The 19,906-nt window shown below is 41.9% G+C and overlaps 1 protein-coding gene across 2 annotated transcripts in view; it reads left to right on the forward strand.

The window, feature by feature from the left end:
• The window catches only part of PRIMA1 (proline rich membrane anchor 1), a 55,854-nt gene extending 44,283 nt beyond the window's left edge, over nucleotides 1–11,571 (forward strand). For both annotated transcript variants that reach the window (XM_050335375.1, XM_050335374.1), the window contains one exon: nucleotides 7,165–11,571. In XM_050335375.1, the coding sequence (XP_050191332.1) occupies nucleotides 7,165–7,264 (100 nt within the window). In that variant the 3' untranslated portion in view covers nucleotides 7,265–11,571. The remainder of the gene's footprint in view (nucleotides 1–7,164) is intronic.
• Nucleotides 11,572–19,906: the final 8,335 nt, after the last annotated feature.

The raw sequence follows: 19,906 nt of genomic DNA on the forward strand, positions 1-19,906 counted from the left end.
TTTTCTTCCTTAAGATTGGTTTTGTGTAGGAGAATAATTCTGAAGTTAGCTTAATTGAAGGACTTAGTAGGAAATGGGATTGCATCACCTTAGTCTCCCAGGGACAGATCTTCCTCTGTAACATCAGAACAAATCTTCCTCAAGTCCAACAAAGTCTGTGGATTTACTCTGACTTTGCACTGCTGAAAATAAATGAAGACTAAACTCCACTTCTTGAATTTCATGTGTGACTCAGCAATCTACTGCAATTACTTGCAATCTGAACAGGCCAAATCCTCCCTTCAGATATACCCAGAGTGACTTTAGCAATCTGGGATAGATGCAGTTCTGCAGAAAGAGATCTGCCTGCCATGCTTTGCAAGCCTGAGTGCACCAGCTCAGGGAACCTCTAAGTGCTGATGAATGGCTGCAGAGCAGTTACGTATGGATCATTTTTTTTCCCAAGAGAAGCACTCAGCAAAGGCTGGATCTTCAATCTGTGCACAGAGAGGGGGATTTGAGTGTGAACCATCCCAAAACAGAAATCGCCCACACACCTGCAGGGCTTGCTTAAATATATGCCAGGAACTGGTCAGTTAAAACTGGCTGTGAGGGAGAGCCAAATTAGCTGTAAATTACAGGCTTCGAAATGCTCATGTGAACAGCCAGCAAAGAAGAATCTCTCCTTAGGAGATTGTATCTTGGGGTTAGATCAAAGGCTATTGATGCAGTATGACTTCCAGAGTTGTGAAAGAGACTTTCTCCTTTTGCATAATGGTCCTAGCACTGTGCAGGGCACTTGCACAGATCTTCTCCCCTTCTCCGCACAAGAGAGACAGAAAAGGTCTGAAGATTTTAAAAATGGTATGCTTACTTGCTCTTGTAAATATTATTTATGATCTGATCATTAGTTTTGTTTGGCCAAGACTGAAGTACTCACAGGTCTCTAGGGAAAGAATGGCCTTTTCTGATTCACAAAATACTTTTTATTTATTTTTATAAGGAGAAAAGGGGCAATGAAGCTTGAGGAAAGAGAGCTCCATCAGATGTCCAAAACTGAAAATAACCCAGTTTACATATTCCTTCCAAATGCCACAGGCAGTATCATCCAAGTTACCTATAAAACTCTCTAGTTTGGAAGACTAAGTAAAAAACATCATATACTGGGGTAATAAGTAATGAACACTGGGACAAGACAGTTTGTCTTTTAGATGCTGGACTATCTAACTTACCAGAGAGAAGATGGAAATATGGAGAATGTAAGAGCCTTGGGAGACTGGTAGTACTGAACATTGGTCCCTGACCAACACTGAGCAGTAGTGAATGTGTTGCTGAAAGTTGTCCAGATGGAGCTGTGTTTTATTATAACTGTAAAACATTTTCTTTGTACATGGGAGGTAGTTGAGCCAGTAACCTCTTTCTACAAGTAATGAATAGTATGCTGCCTTTTTTCTGGACAGATAGATGGTCCACATATGGCCATAAACTAATTTAATAGAGAAAAAACAAGGTTTCAGAGAATTTTCATCATTAGGATTTCTTCTTTGATTTCTGTCTTTAGATTGTCAAATAAAATATATCTGGACTGATTTTTTCTTGTCCTTCTAAGACAGTCAAAGGGAGAAGTTGGAATATGATTCTTCCCCTGGCTCTGAAATTTCTCAGCAGATAAGTGTCCTTCTTCAACATGGGCCGCATATGTCTGAGCCATAGCAGCAGTCTGGCCAGCAAGGCTCGTGGTGGGTGGCTGCACACAAATTTAATGGCTGTGTCCCTGGAAGCAACTGTTGTCAGTGCACTGAGCTCCTCTATCAGGAGTCCTGTTCACAAACCAGTCTTAAAAGCAAGTTCACTTCTCCCACCAGTTTCTATTGTGGGAACTGCTTTGCCTCTGATGACTGATGGCCAGCATGAAGCAAATGTCTGTTTGATGAACACCCCCAGTACTGAGATGTAAACAGCCTCCATTCATGTTCTTTATATTCTTATAAACATGCAAGTTATGCAGATTGATGGTCTAGTAATTGAATAACATTACAAAATTTATTCTTCCATTCCTACCCTGTATCTGCTAAATAAGGATGTTTTTTGAAGTGTGACTAGAGCCCACACATCATCTTGTCTGGGCTTCCAGCAGTGAAGTCTAGCTGAGAGCTCTAAACATAGCTGCCACAAGTACTGCTAGCATCCTAGCCCAAGAGTTGAAGCTGAGTGAAAATATGCTTAATAGATATTTACCGTGTTTCTTGGACAACTTTTTGTAACCCAGGAAGATGCCACTGCAGTTTGATCTCTACTGGTAAATAAGTAGCTTGGATATTTCTACTGTGCACTGGGGACTCATAGGATAGACCAATTCTATGAAGTAAAGGGGTGTGTTGTATGAGACTCAGTTTTATTGAAAAACATTTTTTTATGTGTCGATAGCTAATGAAATATTCGTCATTATGGAGAAGAGCTGTGAAATCATTGCTCTTGTAAGCAAAACAGCTCTCTGATTTGCCTCCTCCCTTCATCTGCTTTTGGTGATGGGGCAGCTCCCCGGCTCCTTATCCTTGCACAGCCCTGTGCTGTGACGTGCACAAGTAGGGCTGCCCTGAGGGCTTGGTAGCAGCTTTGCTCAGGGTAGGAGCTTTCTTGAGGTGAAAGCGCTGTGAGAGGAGAGACAAGTTCTTTATGTGCTACTAAAAGCAATTTCTCGAGAGGAGCTGAAAACACAAAAGGGTTTTTGGCATGGGTACCTTGTGCCAACATTGGCACAGGTACAGTTATGCTAAGACAGTACAGAGACGCCTCACAGCTTTCACCAGTGCTAAAATCTCTGTCAGTTGATACTGATACCCATACAATGCAATCTTTCAGATATATATGTAGAGAGAGTTGTATTTTTGCAGATGGCTTTTACAATTTTTTACCACTGCTCAAAGAGTAAAGTTTCACTTTGGTCTTCTTTAGCACTGGGCATCTCCTTCAACAACACCCACTAAAAACCCAGTTTTTCCTCCTCTAACTACATTTGAGAAGAAGAATGACACTCTATACCCATTTTAAAAGAAATAGGATATGTGTTTCCTCAGGGAATAATCCAGGGCAGCAAATCCCAAGTCGAGACAGGTGTCTCCTGGCAGTGCTGAGTCGGGTATGGGAACCCCAGAAGGAGGTAAATTTGAGATCCTGTCGTCTGTCTGCTGCCAGCCCAAGGTCACCCCCTCCTAGCTTCACTGGGTTTCCCCAAGGCCCAGCCTTCCCACATACTGGCACTGAACAGAGGCATTGCTATGGAGGTGGGTCACAGCAAACAGGTTTGCAACACTCATTTATTCTTAACTCTCATCCCTTTCAAGCATGAAGCAACTGGAAGTGTATGAGTTGTGGGTTGCACAGTGACTTTTAAACTCTGTTGCAGTTTACTGTTCTGGACAAAACTGACATTCCCATTTCTGAGTGGTCTTATTCTCCTCAAAGCATAATAAAGTCATGATTAAATTAAGGGTTTGCTCTGCTTTTGCTTGATTTCATCTGAATAGTCATATATAGAGATTTTCTTAAATGGGACATGAGGTGAAGCCCTCCCCTAATACTCTACCACACAACTACCTTACTGACAGTAGCTCTCTGCCAAATTTACACCGGTAGCCAAAGCTGGCAAGGGGCGTTTTGTGAAATATACCGAGTTTTGTGGCTAGACATGATAAAGAGCCAAAAACTATGTTTCCTCTAGGAAATTTTCTGAACACAGAACATACAAATTTTGTTTGCATGTGCATCATTACACTGACCTTTATGCAGGACTCTGCAAAGGATTGGTACAAGCCAATATAACAAGTCAGTATGAAATTTTTTTATAAATAAGGTTTATAATGTGATCAGGAATTCCTCTGAAATTTAAGCTTGATGTGTGAAATACACTGTTAAATGGATGTTTCGTGCTTTCTTGGTTTTAGGACTCATGCAAGTTAATGCATGTATGGTGACGAGGTCAGTGTGGAATCTGAGGCATCATTTCAGGCGTGTACCAAGCTGTACAGAGTTGCATGGCCCTTTCATTCAGAGATGTTTGGCATGAAGAGCGCACCAATTTGTTTGCTAAACATCCAAGCACAATGTATAGCAAATCATACTGTAAAACAATGCAAACCTCTTATTAGCAAACAACCTGTTTCGCCAGCCACCATGTGAGTATGTCACAAATATGAATAGTTCCCAACTCATTCCTTTACTAATTTGAAACATCCCTTTGACCAGTGAAGACCAACCCTGAAATGGAAATGCATAAATGCATAGCCATAGCTCATCCTCTTAAAGGGGGCTTGGAGTATTACACGTTGGAAGATCATGCATAGTCTACCTTATTAGACAGAAAATAGGATAAAGGGGTTCCCCTTGGTGTGTAAGAGGAAAACTTGCATGCTTGGATCTCAGCAGTCAACGAAATTTGGTATAAAAAAGAGCTAGTGGCACACAGAGAGCCATGCCCTAATGCAAGAGGCCACTTGAAAAATCTCAACGGGCCAAAATGACTTTGCATATCTATATACATAAATCATGTTTAATCATGGTGACAAATGCATACAAGTGTGCCAAGTGAATGATTTAAATAGTGTAACTTGGTAAAGTTTGACCCCAAATCCATGGCTGATGTGAATTTGGAAACAAATTGAGTGAAGGAGTTAAACAGAGCAGTCTCCAAGCCTGAATTTTTGCATCTGATAATAGTCTTTTCATTGAGACAACAAAATAGCTGATCTGTTTTGCTAGCACTAACCCTGAGCAATTGATAAGGCAGAAGAAGAACCTTGATAAAATTTCCATTCCCTATGTGCAGGTTCTGAAAAAATGCCCTTCCAATGCATGCAAGTGCCAGTGGTGTCATAACCCTGGCAACCTCTTCAGTAGCATTTGCAGAGAGATCTCACCATCACAGCAGAGTTTCCAAACCACCCAGGTCTGCAGTGGGACACCAGCATGGGGAGAGGAAAGAGCAAATGTCAGCTCTCAAGGAACAGCAACTGAAGGAAAAAAAAAAGGGGGGGGGGCAAAAAAAAAAAAGCAGGGAGGAAAGTAAAAAGAGTTGCAGGAGAACTGAAGCAGTCTGTCTTAAAATCACTTCTAGAAAAGAGAAATATGTAGATAAAAATGAGAGGGATACATTTCTTAGCATAAAGAAAGAAGAAGGTTAGACAGGGAAAGAAAATGGAACTGGAGAGGTGCAGAGAGATAGACCAAAGAAAGAAGGAGACAAACAGCAAGTAGAAGTGGCCAAAATATCTTCATTTTTTTGATCATTGATAGGTTCTGAACTGGGGAAGAAGAAAAAGGAAAGAATTTTTGAAAGCAGCAAAGAAATTTAGATAGCCATGGCATTTTTCCTGCCCAGAAAAAAAAAATAAGTGTTGCCATCAAATTCTTCATCCTTCTTGTCAGGGATGTGGCAGGGTGCTTCACAGTGTCACAAAAGACAGAGCCACAGAACCTTATGTCAGATGTAGACAGGCACTGCATGTTAAGGACTGAAAAACAGTTCATCAAACCCTTAGTCTCAACAACTCTTAGTCCTCCCTTCCCTTCCATTTCCATTCTGTCACAGCTGGAATCATGGCTAATAATAACAAGTTTAATCAGCTAAAGAGAGGCATAAAATAACACAATCAGAAGTATTTTCTTTGAAATTACAAGCAAATTAAAATTCCTCTAAACAAATTTATCCTCCTGTAATCATTCTCCATACATCTTTTATTAATACTTTGCTGAAATTAAATATCATTAACAGTCATTAATTTCTGTTTGTTTGTTAAACATTGTCAAGAACAATAGCACAGGCCAACTGTTGTATTACATATATATGGTCCTCTTTTTGCCCTCAGAAGCACCTTAAACTCAAGGCCCTAATGTCTGAAATATCTGTGTGGAAAGCACAAAGCTTTTTCACAGAATCACTGCATATGCCAAGTTGGAAAGGACCCACAAGGATCATTGAGTCAGCTCCTGGTCTTGCACAGAACCATCCCCAAGGGTCACATCATGTGCCTGAGAGCATTGTCCAAATGCTTCTTGGACTCTGCCAGGCTTGGAGCTGTCACCACTTCCCTGGGAAACCTGTTCCAGTGCCCAACCACCCTCTGGGTGAAGAACCTCTTTCTAATATCCAACCTAAATGTCCCCTGACACAACCTCAGGCCATTCCCTTGGGTACTGTCACTGGTCACCACAGAGAAGAGATCAGTGCCTGCCCCTCCTCTTCCCCTCACAAGGAAGCTGAAGACGACAATGAGGTCTCCCTTCAGTCTCCTCCAGGCTGAACAAGCCAAGTGCCCTCAGCTGCTCCTCATATGGCTTCCCCTCGAGGCCCTTGACTGTCTTCGTTGCCCTCCTTTAGATGCTCCATAATAGCTTAATGTCTTTCTTACATTGTGGTGACCAAACCTGCACACAACATTCAAAGTGAGGCCCCCACAAAACAGAGAAGAGCGGGACAATCCCCTCCCTTGACCAGTTGTCGATGCTTTGCCTGATGCCCAGAGAATGCAGAGAAAAACACATGCCTTGGGCACAAAGCATCTGACTTGTTTTGGGTTTCTACTTAAGGCTGTTGTGAACTGTGTTTTTCTCCATTGGCTGTGCAGATTTTCTGGGGCAGACACCACAGGTGTATGTATCTGTGCTGGTCAGATGAGTTTACTCCTAGTGACCAAACACAGTGGGTTTATGGGTTTTATGGTGAGTTGGGTCCTAGGTGGACATGACTGGTCATCATCCCAGTTTGAATGATATAGCACTTTGAGGAGAAAGGCCAGGACTGGCCCACGGCAGAGCCCAGCCAGCATCCCAGCCTCTGCTCGCAGAGATAGAGGTGGTGGAGGACAATCCTTCCAGCAGCCTTCATCTCATGTAACAGGTACTCCTGTATCTATTACAGGTATTCAGATTAGCATGGGCACACCAATAGCACATCATGAGACCTCAGGATCAGACTTCTCACCCTCCAGGTGATAATGGTGCTTGGCAAATTTTAACTACTGGTTTGGTCTGTGTTCAGAAAGGGAAAAATAGACTGGAAAAGCTCAGCATTGTGATGTACTTTACGTGTCCTCGCTTTCAATCTGTATCAACAAAGAAGATGTTTATCTCTGTTCTTTCTTTTCTCCCCACCCTGCCTATACGTCGCTGAACCTGGGATCACCCAAGGAAACCAATGAGAAAAGAAGAGAACGGAACCAGTCGGTCCGAATATGCAATGACCTCCTCCCAGAACAACAAAACAGTTGATAACAATGCGGTCGTATAATCCCGGAAACCCCACCAAGGCGCAGGAGGTGGTAAACTTTCAAAGCACACACATGGAGTATGCAAGGTGGGTGAAATAAGGCAACAAAGGGAGCTGTGTGGCCAAGGACTTCATTTCAGAAACAGCGCACGCATCGGTGATCCAGAAGGGAAAAGCAGGCTGCTCTCCAGGCTTGTTGCTTCTCCAAGGGAGGATAGACTCACCCACCTGGGCTGCCCGGAGAAAAGGCCTCACAAAGGCATAAGCATTGCATGCTGCATCTCATGAAAGCGATGTTGCGATGCCTCCTGCTTTTTCTTTTTCCTCTCTTCCCCCTTACTTTTACGTTTGTATTGAGTGTCCACAAAAAGCTGCTAAAGTAGGATCTTTTGAGGAGAGGGTGATCTGCCAGAGTGGTGGCAGCTTTTCATAAATGGGTCAGAGGGAGGTGTCTCCATCTAAATGAGAGGACACCTCCCTCTGAAGGGTGGGAGGTGTTACCTATGTGCTTCTCCAGCCTCTGCAGCTTTGTATGCTAGTAATTCATTCTTAGCATTCTTATTGTTTCATTATTAAAAGGGGAACAAAGGTTTCTGTTAAGCCAGCAAGGAAAATTGGCATGAACTTGTGATTTGTCCCAGGAATCTGCAGTCTGGTGACTATGCAATTTCCATGGCTGAAGATTTTTCAGGCAAAAGAAATCAAAATGTAAGATTTTAGCAATTATCATTGCTATTGAAAGAGAGACATTATTAAGAGGTGCTTTGAAAGTTATTACTTCAGAATCAGCCTCTTTTTTTCATCACATTTTAATTTTATCTTTAAAAATGTCCTTCCTTTGCAAAATTCTACACATTTCTCTGTGTTTGCATCACGTTGATTCCCCAGCGAAACTCCTATGGGAAAGATATTGTTTACATCTTGGTGTGTTTGGGCAGGATTGTGTTGAAAGAACTAGCAGCCCTTTGAAGTCCTCTTCACTCACTGGTTAGTGTTGTTTTCTTGAAGTTGAGCCTGCTGAACTGACCCACTGAGGACATTGCAGGTCCAGCTTGGAGGGCCCAGTAAGCTGGTTGTGCCCATGTTAACCCAGTCGCTGCCTCTCCTGAGCCAAGAATGCCAATTATGCCAAATTCAGCGTAATAGTTTAGTATACTTTCCGTGAGGTGGATTGCAGTCTACTTAAAGCAAGGCTGAATCTACCAAAATTCATTTCATGTAGGATCTCAGGTTAGACTCAGTAAGTAACCCTTAGGATAAAGGTGATGAGACTAGTCAAGATGCTGGTCTTTCCCCACTGCCTGAAAACTTTTCTTCATGTCACACCTCCAAGTGTATGTCCCCATTTACCTCTGTGCTGAAAGTAGTGATGCAGTCAGCGACAAATTTACACCCTGGCTTCTTGTCTGGACATAAAGCTTCAATACCACTTGGTCTCTGTGTCCGTGAGTAACTCCCAGGTGCCAGCCCAGTTTCTGAGATGTGGCTGCACCCTGGCTGTTGTGTCCCTCGGTACTGCAGCACACCAATACTTTCAGTTTTATATAAGGATGTGCCTGAACTGCAGAAATCAGACCTTGATTTGAATGCGTTCCTGCCTGCAGTTGGTCAGTTGCTGAGATGCATATGTTTGGCCCGATGATAGAGGAAGAAGATGTTCTGCAGACCTTCCCCAAAAGAAGCTCTGGGACGTTCAAATCAGCAGTCTCAGCTCAGGCCCATCTGTAGTTTTCTATTACCTATTGAACAATAGGGTGTATGTAAATATAAGTATCTTTTCAAGGATAAAATGAAATGCTGCTATATACTGCTCTTGAGAAATTTATGGAATAATTCATTTAGCTTTTTAGTCTATCATCACTATGTAGAAGTTTAACTACATAAAATTATTTTTTAAAGCTAGATCTCGGGAAATGAATGCAATTACAAAAGTGAAAGGGTATAAGTAACCTTTTGCCCAAGACTATGATCATTCCCAGACACAGTCATGTTGTGTGCTTGCACAAGATGCAGTGGTATGTCCTTGGATCCAAAGCGGGATTAAAAATGACAGAATTTACACTTTGAGTCTAGTAACCCAAATGTTGATTGCCTAAAGCACTTAGCTCCTAAATACTATAATAATAATATTACAAGTATATTTCTAGAATATTTTTTAAGCTATAACATTTATTTTGATGTAGTTACCTATGTTTGCCTTTCTTTTTTTACTCCAGTTGTTTTCAGCCTAAATGTGGAAACGTGGCATAGTTTGAGACTGGTTGCATGTTTCTCTGAGAGTATAAAGTATGAATGCAGATAAGTTTAGCATGATACAGGCTCAGGATTAGCACTTTCTCCTAAAGGTTGTTGGTTTTATTTTTTTCCTAATTCAGCTTTAAAGGCATGTTCTGTAAGGTCAAAATCACAACAGGGACTTGTAGCTCATTATGTCCATCAAAATGTGTTTGTTTTTGCAAGAAAGAGATGATACTAGACACTATCTGATTTTCATTGCTGTAAGTCGTGAAATGTCCTCACTAGAGAAGACCCTGGTGCATGACACAACCCACAAGCAAACCCCCCAGGCCTCCTGAGGACTCTGCAGGAGAATATAAGAGTTAAAAAATTCATGGAGAACGGGCAGGCAGGGCATTGCAAGAAGTAGCACATGCGGACTAGGATCTGTTTTCAACTCTGCCACTGAATCTACTGTTTACTAGCAAGTAATTTTGCCTCTCTGTGCCTCAGTTTACCCATCTATATAATCAAGATAAAAGTACATACCAGCTCTGTGGCAGCATTTTGAGAGATATAGATGTAGCTTATTTGCATAGGCAGATATACACTATCGTTATATGCAACATGCTGATAAAAATATTTGGGCACATAATCACCATAATAGTTCTTGGAACAGACATTTCTCGTGTGCTTTTCTAATGCACTGGCCACAGAAGAGCAGCAGCAGACGGGCTGAGAGCTGCTCCTCTGCTTGCCCAGAGCCTTTGCTCTCAGCCCTCACACCATGGCATGGCAAGGAGAGGTGGAAAATCTTCCATGGAGTAGTTTTGCCTTTAGATTGCTGCCACTTGACTACCCTGCACTGAAAATGTGTTTAGAAAAGTATACAGGAAGCAGATGTAACTCTTCAGAAAAGAAAGGCTAGAAAGGCTTGTGTCACTGAGGAGTGAATTCGGAAGCCTGCTGATGTGGCATGAGGTTGTGTTTAACACTCTACAGACTACTTGCAAAGCTTTTGTAAGAGAGGCTTCTGTGCTTCCTTATTGTACTATAATTAAATACAAAAGGAAAGGAGTAGCCCTGATGGATAAGCGCTTCACTAAGCAGTGATCCTGGGCCTGGGGAACTGGCAATCTAAAATGCAGCTTTAAGAGCATTTTGAGTTCCTTTTTAGCCACCAAAGCATCAGGGATAGAAAGGTCCTGCATAGCTCCGTTCACAAAATAGATCCCCAGCAGATGTGACCAGTTTCTACACAGAAGTTACCTGCTCTGCTCTGACCACCACCAGACAGACTCAGCAAACTGCTGTGCTCAGTCTGAGGGAGAGCAGCCACTCAAAATCTCTTCTCAAGGATCACCACTAGCAGGGAATGCACTTTAAGGGCCTGAGCTGCAAAGTGTTGAGTTTTCTTGTTCCTCAGCAGCACCAGGAAGGTGGGGCTGCCACCCTTCCTGACCCACACCCAACTCAGCAGCTTGCCCAGGGAAAGCATCTCTGCCTTGGACAGATGCTGCAAAAACAGACATGGAAGGAAAGAGGAAAGTTCTATTAAGTATTAAGATATAAATACATTGATATATATATATCTATACAGAGACCTAATTGTCCAGTCTTGCATGCCATATGGTCACAGCATGTGAAGAAAGTGTGGGCATCCTGCTTGAATGAGGTCATGACCATAGACACTGCCAAGCAATGGAGAATCAGGCCTATGGTAGATATGTATTTACAATACTCCCTGCACCTGTACAAACAAAAATACATTATTTTAAACTGCAACATAGTGTGTTTAAATCAATGCATGAATGTAAATATTCTAAGATCTGCCTTCTTGACTGTGTACCACATGTACAGATGAAAACGAATATTGTTTATAGGAAATCTGTATCAGTGGTTAAATGACTAAAGAGAAAAAAAATATCAGAATTAATGTTGTCATGTTTCTCAAACAAGCCATTAATGTATATTTAGTATTTAAGGATATTGCTCAATAAGTATGTTCCGTACCAAAAACTGTGTTGCATATACAGATTGTGCAGTACCCTATTTTAAAAAGGCACCATAATTAATTTTTATTTTAAATAAAAATGTACTTGTAAAAAGTTTCCTGTGTCCTGTCAGTTATGTAGTTGAGAGCAGTCTACACACTGAAGGGAGGAATGGCTGCAGTGCCTCTTCAGGCACTCTGTTATTGCCCAAATTCACCCTGCTTGCATGAATACTTTCATTTATGGTTTGAGGCTGCTGCTTGTGCACATGTCCAGCCAGGTTCTAGTTCTGTCTCTTCTAACCCTGCCGTTTAATCCCAGATATGTGCATTGCTGGTGCTGCATAAACAAAGGAATTACACTCAGACATTCCTGCAGCCCCACAAAGCTCATGAAACCCTTTCTCTTTATGCCAAGGGGCTGGAAGTTTCCCTAACAACATAGTCTAGTTTTAGACTTATTTTTTTATCGTTCACATAATACTACAGACCTTTATTTATTTTTGATTCAAGAGATAATGTGCATAATTTTATATTCCAATTCCCTGGGTGGGCTTCATCCTCCCTTTTCCATGCAAGAACAAAAGTAAGTTATGTACCAGTCCTTCAGCACATCAGCACTGACAAAGAGTAACTAAACCTGCACCCTTTCACTGGTATTCACCCCTCCCTGTTCTATATCTTTACCAGACACAGATGCAGAGCACATCCTGCATGAGGTTTTCTGAAGCCAAGGGGCTGCCACAACCTGAACCCCTCCTTCACAGTAGGATCTTCCTTCCCCAGCCACAGAAAGAGGCTGAAGTAATTCCCCAGGGACTGCCAGGTACCTGACTGAGGTCAGTTGAACACCAGCCATGGGATGAGAGGATTTTATTATGAATGGGGAGACACTTTGGTTGTCTTTAGTTCACAAGACAATATTCCCTAACAGTTTGTGCTGGTCCCGTTGGAATTATTTAATGTCTCAGTTTGACAAAAACCTTAAATAGGGCTGAGTGACACTAATCATCTAGCATGGAAGGAGTACAAAGAGTCTGGAGCACAAGCCTTATGAGGATCAACGAGGGAGCTGGGAGTGTTCAGTATGGAGAAAGAAAGGCTCAGGGGAAACCTCTCTCTCTCTACAACTATGTGGAAAGAGGTTCTAAGAAGATGGGGGTCGTTTTTTTCTCCCAAATAACAAGCGATAGGACAAAAGGAGATGGCCTCAAGTTACACCAGGGGAGTTTTAGATTGGATAGTAGAAAAAATTTCTTCACTGAAAGGGTTGTCAAGCATTGGAAGAGGCTGCTCAGGGAAGTGGTAGAGTCACCAGCCCTGGACCTATTTAAAAGACATGTAGATGGGCCACTTAGGGACATGGTTTAGTGGTGAACATGGTGGTGCTGAGTTAGTGGTTGGACTTGATCCTTTCCCAACATAAAAAAATTCTATGATTCTATAATGAAAAGTGATCAGGTGGCAGTTCAATGAATTACAGCAATAACCATTCTGTCCTATACTATGATATCCAGCAGACTTAAATATCAGAGATGTTTCGCAGAAGAAAACTTTCAAATTAAAATTTCCCTGTGACTACTGAGAAACAAATTGCCTCTGAAAGGCATTGACCTTTACTTCAGGCATCAGAGTTGTTGGATAAACATTCCTACCTCCAGTCTGCAGCAAAGGAAGAAGGATGTCACTTTGAAGAGGAGATCTCCACAATTAGGAAGAGACTGCAGGGAAACCATTCAGCAGAAAAAAAGTAGGGCATACCCTGGTAAAATTCTGGTGGGGCCCCTCAAGTCCTACTTGCACTATAAATATCAGCCCAGAATTCCATGCTGTTTGGCTGAGCTGTTGTCATGCTTTAGCTATGGTGAGATAGTCACAGCAAGCAACAGGAGCATTGGGTGCAAATTTGATTGGACTAGAGCACAGTAAAAGAGCTCCAAATCTAAAACAGTGTTATGTCTTGAGCAGAGCTGAAAACATTGTTAAATCATGCAATATGCAGCAACTTGATGTGCTGAAGAGTCTGGTGTTGCCTGGTATGCTTTTCCTCCTCTGTCCCCATCACTGGAAACCTGTGTTCTGATACCCAGAGAGAAATTAGATAACGAAGTTTTAATATTATTTGGAGAGGCAGCAAGAACTTTGCAATGAGAGGAATGGGGTATATTCTGTGATTTCAGTAATATAAAATCATTGAAGTCCTTTTCACTGGTTTCATCTAGGCACATGCATTTCCAAAGTCTACATCATTTTAAAAGATGTCCAGTACAATTAGTTTCAAATTAGAGCTTTCTCCATTTCTGAAAGATGCTCTCATTTGGGCATACTCGATTTATGCAGTTGTAACCTTTGCCCAAAAAGCAATCATATGTTTTTAAAAAAAAAAACCAACAACTGATGTTATAGTGTGTATGAGTCTTCTGTTACTGAAGTGTTAACATTCTTAATATATGTTTCTTTCTTATCAAAATATCTCTTCAAAGCTGATCTTCCATTAATAAAGATTTTATCTAAGCCATTTCCTTAAGTTCTTTCCTATTATGTCTTCAACCAGAAGACACACAGAAACAGTTGTTTAATTGCAAACTAGCAAGAAGTTGCCCTTGAAAGTGGCCTGAAACTACTTAACTACCTTTTTTTTTTTTTTAGTATTCAGGAAAAGATACTGAGAATATTAATATAGAACTATTTTAATATTGAAATTATTAATATATAATAATATATTAATGTTTTAGTTGAAACAAAAGTCCTCACTTTTGTGAGTGCAACATTTAAATACTTGTCCTGCTGCCTCTGTCTTACACTGTGGCACAGTTTGGTATATCCATGGGAATTGGCAGTTCTCCTGATTAGAGAATTGCCCACAGCCTGTCTGGGTGTGAGCATCCCTGCAGTGCTGCGAGCCCTGGCAAGGGCTCCTTACCTGATCAGCTAATATATAGCACATGAGATGTCCTGACAGCCGTGGAGGGGGGGATCAACCCCTGGATGAAGTGTGCAGCCCCTGCTGGGGTGTTTTCTGGGGAGAGGAGGAATGGTGCAGCTGCTGGGCACAATATGGAGCACCAATACCCACTTTGGGCCCTTGGTACAGACAGTCCCTAAAGAAGTTAAGGTGCAGCAGCAAACCAGTTGAGGCTGGAGGTAGGTAGTCAAACACCCTGTATCTTATATTATTAAATGGCATACAAAATACTATACCCATGAAAGAATCATTCCTGCACTAACTAGAGTTTCTGATCAGTCTCCAGTGCTGCTGGGGAGGGGGCAGGACAGGGCAGATGTGACGGATGGAGACCCAGCTCTGTCTCCCTTAACAACTTACAAGAGAAAATCCTACAGATTTAAGTTTCTCCCTTGTTGTATAAATGGCAGGACTTTAAGAAGCTGATTTTGTCGTGAGTGCTGGCTAGATGCATGAAATCTTTTTAATGGCTGTTGGTTTCCATAACCTGTGAGCTCTCATAAAAAAAGTAGTTAAATGGTGTATATATATATGTGTGTGTATATATATATATATATATGTGCCTGAAAGTATTATATATCACTGTGGCTGAAAGAGAAAGGAAGTTTCTTTGTAAATAGCAGCTGGCTGTTTTCCTTTCCTATGCATTGATACAAATTTCATGAATTCATTTTTGTGCAGCACAAAAAGGACTCAGAGCCGGAACGTGAATAAATTTTCCTTTACGTTCGGCATCACTTCCCCCTGCACACGCAAACAGAAATGCTTTCAGTATTTAAGTTTCATTTAACACAGGCATAGTCGGAAGCAGAAAAGAAAACATAAAGAAAAGCAGTCGTACAGCAGACACATCCCAGTGAATGAGCCTGTGAGCCAGAGACAGCCTCTCCTATTTTGATTTGTAATTTGAGTATAATTCAATTAGACATTTCAAGCAATTTAAACATTCATGTATTGTCCAGCACCAAAGCATGAACTGTTCAGCAGCAAACAAGACTTGACAGCCTTAGCAGGCCGAGTGAAAATCCCAATGTTTAAAAGGAAAAGCCCTCATCTAATTGATGCCTACCGGAAAATTTAAAAAAAAAAAAAAAAAAAGAAGAAGAAGAAGTGGGGGGGAGCAAAGGGAGTTACCAGGAGAGTGAGAGAAGTACAAAGGACAGAGTGAGGGGTATATCCTGGCTGTGGGCTTCACACCTCATTTGCAGCCATTTGCTTAACAGAATATTTCAATGTGTGTTCCTTTTAAGGAGGGATTAAAACACAAATGCACCTGATCACCCATCTGCTTACCTCTCCAGTGGTAGCAGAAAGGCAGGCAGGCATTCAGGAGCAAAATGGGAGATTTTCATAAGCAGCTGCTTATGAAAGCCAGGTCCCTCCTGCCCACACTCAGCCACACTGAGGTATCTGAAGGTATTGCCCCATACCAAGGTCCTGGTGCTGTACCCAAGCAGCAGGAGGAAGTCCTGTCTGGTCCCTTGGCCACCTCAGAGGTGGCAGGGAGAAATCAGAGAGCTGGAAACTCCCCGTGCCAATTTCACCACAACAAGGTATTGCACAGCCTCTTACCCAGCATCACGAGCCTGACACCCCCTGCCCTGCTCACCCTGGCTGCCCTGGCCACCAGCAACTAAATCCCTGTGGGTAACCATGGGGTGCACGGCTCTGTGCCCACAAATGGAGATATTGGATGCTTGGGTGATAGCTTAGTGGTGTTAAAACACCGGATGTAATAATAATGCAAGAATTTCAGGTGGAATTTCAAACAAAGGTGTTTCAGAGCCTTGTTTTCTTTAAACGTGTCCCTTGCGACCTCTGGACCCAGGGGAAGAAATGCTATTTGCCTTGTCCCCAGCACGTTGCTCTGGAAGCAGAAGGTCACCCTAACCTATGGACTGGCTGGCTGGCAGGCAGGACTGCTTTGATAGACACAGACTTGGATTGCTCAAAGTCATTCCTTTGCTAAAAACTTTTAGAGGCAGGTGATGAAAGCATCAGGAATCATCAAGTAAAACTTTTCTGGCAGGCTATGTGCCTCTGGTGTCCCTTCAATGGCCCCTAAGAAAATCTCTAGAGCAGAAAACTCATCTGTAAAATTTTCCAGGAATGTATCACACCTACCCCCTCTTCATTTTAAGCATTACACGTGACCAAGTTTGGATGGTAAAACTGCAAAAAGTACATACAGTACTCGTGGGTGCCAGTCACAGTGGTGATTTTCTTGGGCCATTCTACTTGAAGACCCAGTGTTTAGAGTGCTTATAACCTACAGGTGTGAACAGTTTGTTCTGAAATTTTCCATGCTGACGTCTGCTGCAAGCTGACCTTTTGCATTTGTCCAGGAGTTGCAGAAGAACAGTTTCTTCTAAGAATGGTATTTGGGGAAAAAATATTGTAACAAAACCTAACAGTAACTTCTGACTGTTTTATTGAAAGTCTCTAATTCCTTCGGTCTTTGGAGATGGACTAAGTTTGAGAAGCAAAGCAAAGCAATGCTTTCATTAAGAGTTACAAGCCTCTGGAAACTCATGGTTTCCCTTTTTTACAGGCCATTTACACTGTATAGGTAAGTCTACTGAAAAGTCTCCCTGCAGTGAGTTGCTTCATTTCTTACTACTCCTATTAAATTAAAACACTGAGGTTCAATCAGTTCTTGTCCAAGAATTAAGCTACTCAATAAATGTAATAAAAACAAGGGTTGACCAAATAAAATAAACACCAAATTCAGCTCACTTGTTTTTAAAACTCAAAACCGTTTGTAAATTTAGTTCAGAATTAGTGGTGAGTTTTGTTCAAAATATTTGCAATAGTTAGGATGCTCTCATCTCCGAATATCTTGGTAGAAACAGACCTTAGTAGAATAGAAAAACCACTTAGCAGAAATAAAAAGTAGAACCTTCCCACTCATGGTATTATTTCACCTTGAAACAGGTGATGTTGATCATACATGCAGATAGAGACCTTCAGCGTGAGAAATCCCTCGGATGAATGACCATGTGAATCTGCTCCACTCTCCTCTTTCCTGATACCTTTGGCACTGCACAGACAAAGCTACAATTCTACAGCTATCCAAAACTGCCTCCTGCATGCAGATACATTCTCACACACACACAGATGTACATATGCTGACTGTCTAGAAGTCAACAGCAACTATCTGCAATTTTCAATGGCAGTACAGCATAACCTGTTTCAGGGTATCTTTTGAGGCAAGAGTTTCTACCTGCCGCCAACCACTGAGGCACAATTGTTATAATCTGAATCTCCTTTGAAAAATTATGGGGGAAGGGGGAGAAAAGGGGGAGGGGAATGGGAGATATCTCTGGGTTTGTCTTCTTCTCCAAAGTTTTTTATGTACTGAAGGTGCACATCTGAAGTTACTGAGGCTTTATGGGGATGGAGGAATGGACCGGAATGAAGAAATTACAGATTCAGCAGCTATTTCATTTGGGTTTTTTTTTTTTCTCCTCATGCCTCATCACCTGTAATATGAATTCAGGTCTCTGAACTGGGAGTTTGGCTGCATTTGAGTCACTCATGATTTTCAGATTATGATCTTTTTGACCCACAGCTGTATTGAAGAAGGTTGTCCAGGAATAAAAAAAAAAATGCATATTTAGCAAGCAGTTCCTTAGGTGAGGCATCAGGCTGTGTTGTACCCACAAAGTCACATGCCACCTCTAATGGCCCTATGAAAGGCAGTGGAACTACTCCATAGAAATAGGCATGGGGAAAAGCACCAGAAATTTATTTTAGTAATTGTAATGTTGTGTAGGAATTGTGTTGATCAGATACCAGATGGAGCGAAACACTTTTAGAATTAAAATTCATCATTTCTGAGGGGGAAAAAAAGTCTTCTCCAAAATGCTATTTACCTTACAAACAGGAAACTGATCAATCATAAATTTGAGGGATGCTCTAAATTCAGCATTCCCTTTAAAAGAGTTTTGACTTACCATGATGAGTCTTGTGATGAATTCCCATTTGGTATTTCTACTGTGCTGGCTGCTGTCTAAACGTGCTGAGAGACATTCTCTGTTCAGCACCATGTGATCTGAATTGGCTCCACTTCTGCTGTCAGTACCTTGAAGAATATCAGCAATATTGCAGTTTCATTTGTCATAGGGAGAAGAGGTTTATTCTCAACACCTGTGATTTAAGAAGCCACTGAATACCTGAGGTAGGATTTCTCTCATCTAATTTTAACGAAACTAAAAATGTAGTGCTTAATACATCTAAATTCTCAAGAATCTTGTTTTCAGTGGAGAAAGATGGCATCTCCAGATGGCAACCCATCTTACCCTAAAATAAATACCTATGCCTGGGGGGCTGAACAGCCTCAGTCTGTTTGGTTGCATAGGAACAACTGCTGTAACACAGAACATGTCTCACAGGCTCTGAATTTACTGACGCTGAGAGGGCAGATGCTGCTACACGCAGGCAGTTCAGCAGGGCAGATAGCATCCAGTCCTGTGATGTCAGACACCCATTGTGGTAGAACTTCATGCAGAATTGGGTAACAATAATCAATAATCAGAATATGAACAGTCCATCCAAAACTGGACATATTCATACAAACTTGTAAAGAAATACAACTTCAATCTGGAAAACAAAGTCAATTCATTAATACAAAGCAAGACTTGATGAAATTTGATGGAAAACAACGTGTGTGTGTGTGTGTGTGTGCGTGTATTTGTATGTGGGCATGTGGATGCAATTTAGTTCAGCCTGCGTAGAATGTTATTCTAAAAATAATAATTCCCAGGCAGAGAGACCTTTGAGGTCACTTGCACAATCTGGTCAGGCACCCACTGAATGGGAAGCTAAAGAGCCTGTGGTGCTGCCTCCTCACACCCAGCTAGGAGCAGCATACACAGCACAGGCTTTCACAGTAGTTTTGAGTTGTGGCTGCTCAGAGGCTCAGCTATTGTCTCCAGAGAAAGAAACCCAAACTGGGACCTCAGGGGGGTCTGGAGAGCACATAGGAGAGGGCCCCAGGGTCCCAGCCCAGCCTTCTGGCAAGACCAGCTCTCCAATGTTGAAGTGAACATGGAAATGCAGATTGCAAGCATATTAAACCACGAAGTCCATCTCCCTACAATCCATTTTCTTTTTTAGGTTAAGAAAAACTGTAGCAGCCATAGGACACCTCCTTCAAATCTGTATTTCCTCATGCTTTCAGCAGTTTCTCATATCGGGGAAAAGAACTCAGATAAAGAGAATGCCCTTTGACCTGACTCGCCTCAGGGTGAGGAGCTGCATCATCCATCCAAGTGGGCTGGCCACACACTGTTGACAAAAATGACCGGAGGTGTCTGAAAAGCCAACTCAGCCCTTCTGATGGCTGCAGTCTGTCACCGTCACCTGAATTCAGCACGCGTTGCACAGACGTGCCCTTTCTCCAAGGGAACCAAGCAGCTGAAAACAACATGACACTCCATCAGCTTAGGAAAGCTTAAAAACAATAAGCATTGAGTTTGGGTTTGGG

This window comes from Myiozetetes cayanensis, unplaced genomic scaffold, assembly GCF_022539395.1.
Source record: "Myiozetetes cayanensis isolate MyiCay16 unplaced genomic scaffold, myiCay2020 scf6-25, whole genome shotgun sequence".
In the NCBI taxonomy this organism is placed as follows: Eukaryota; Metazoa; Chordata; class Aves; order Passeriformes; family Tyrannidae; genus Myiozetetes; species Myiozetetes cayanensis.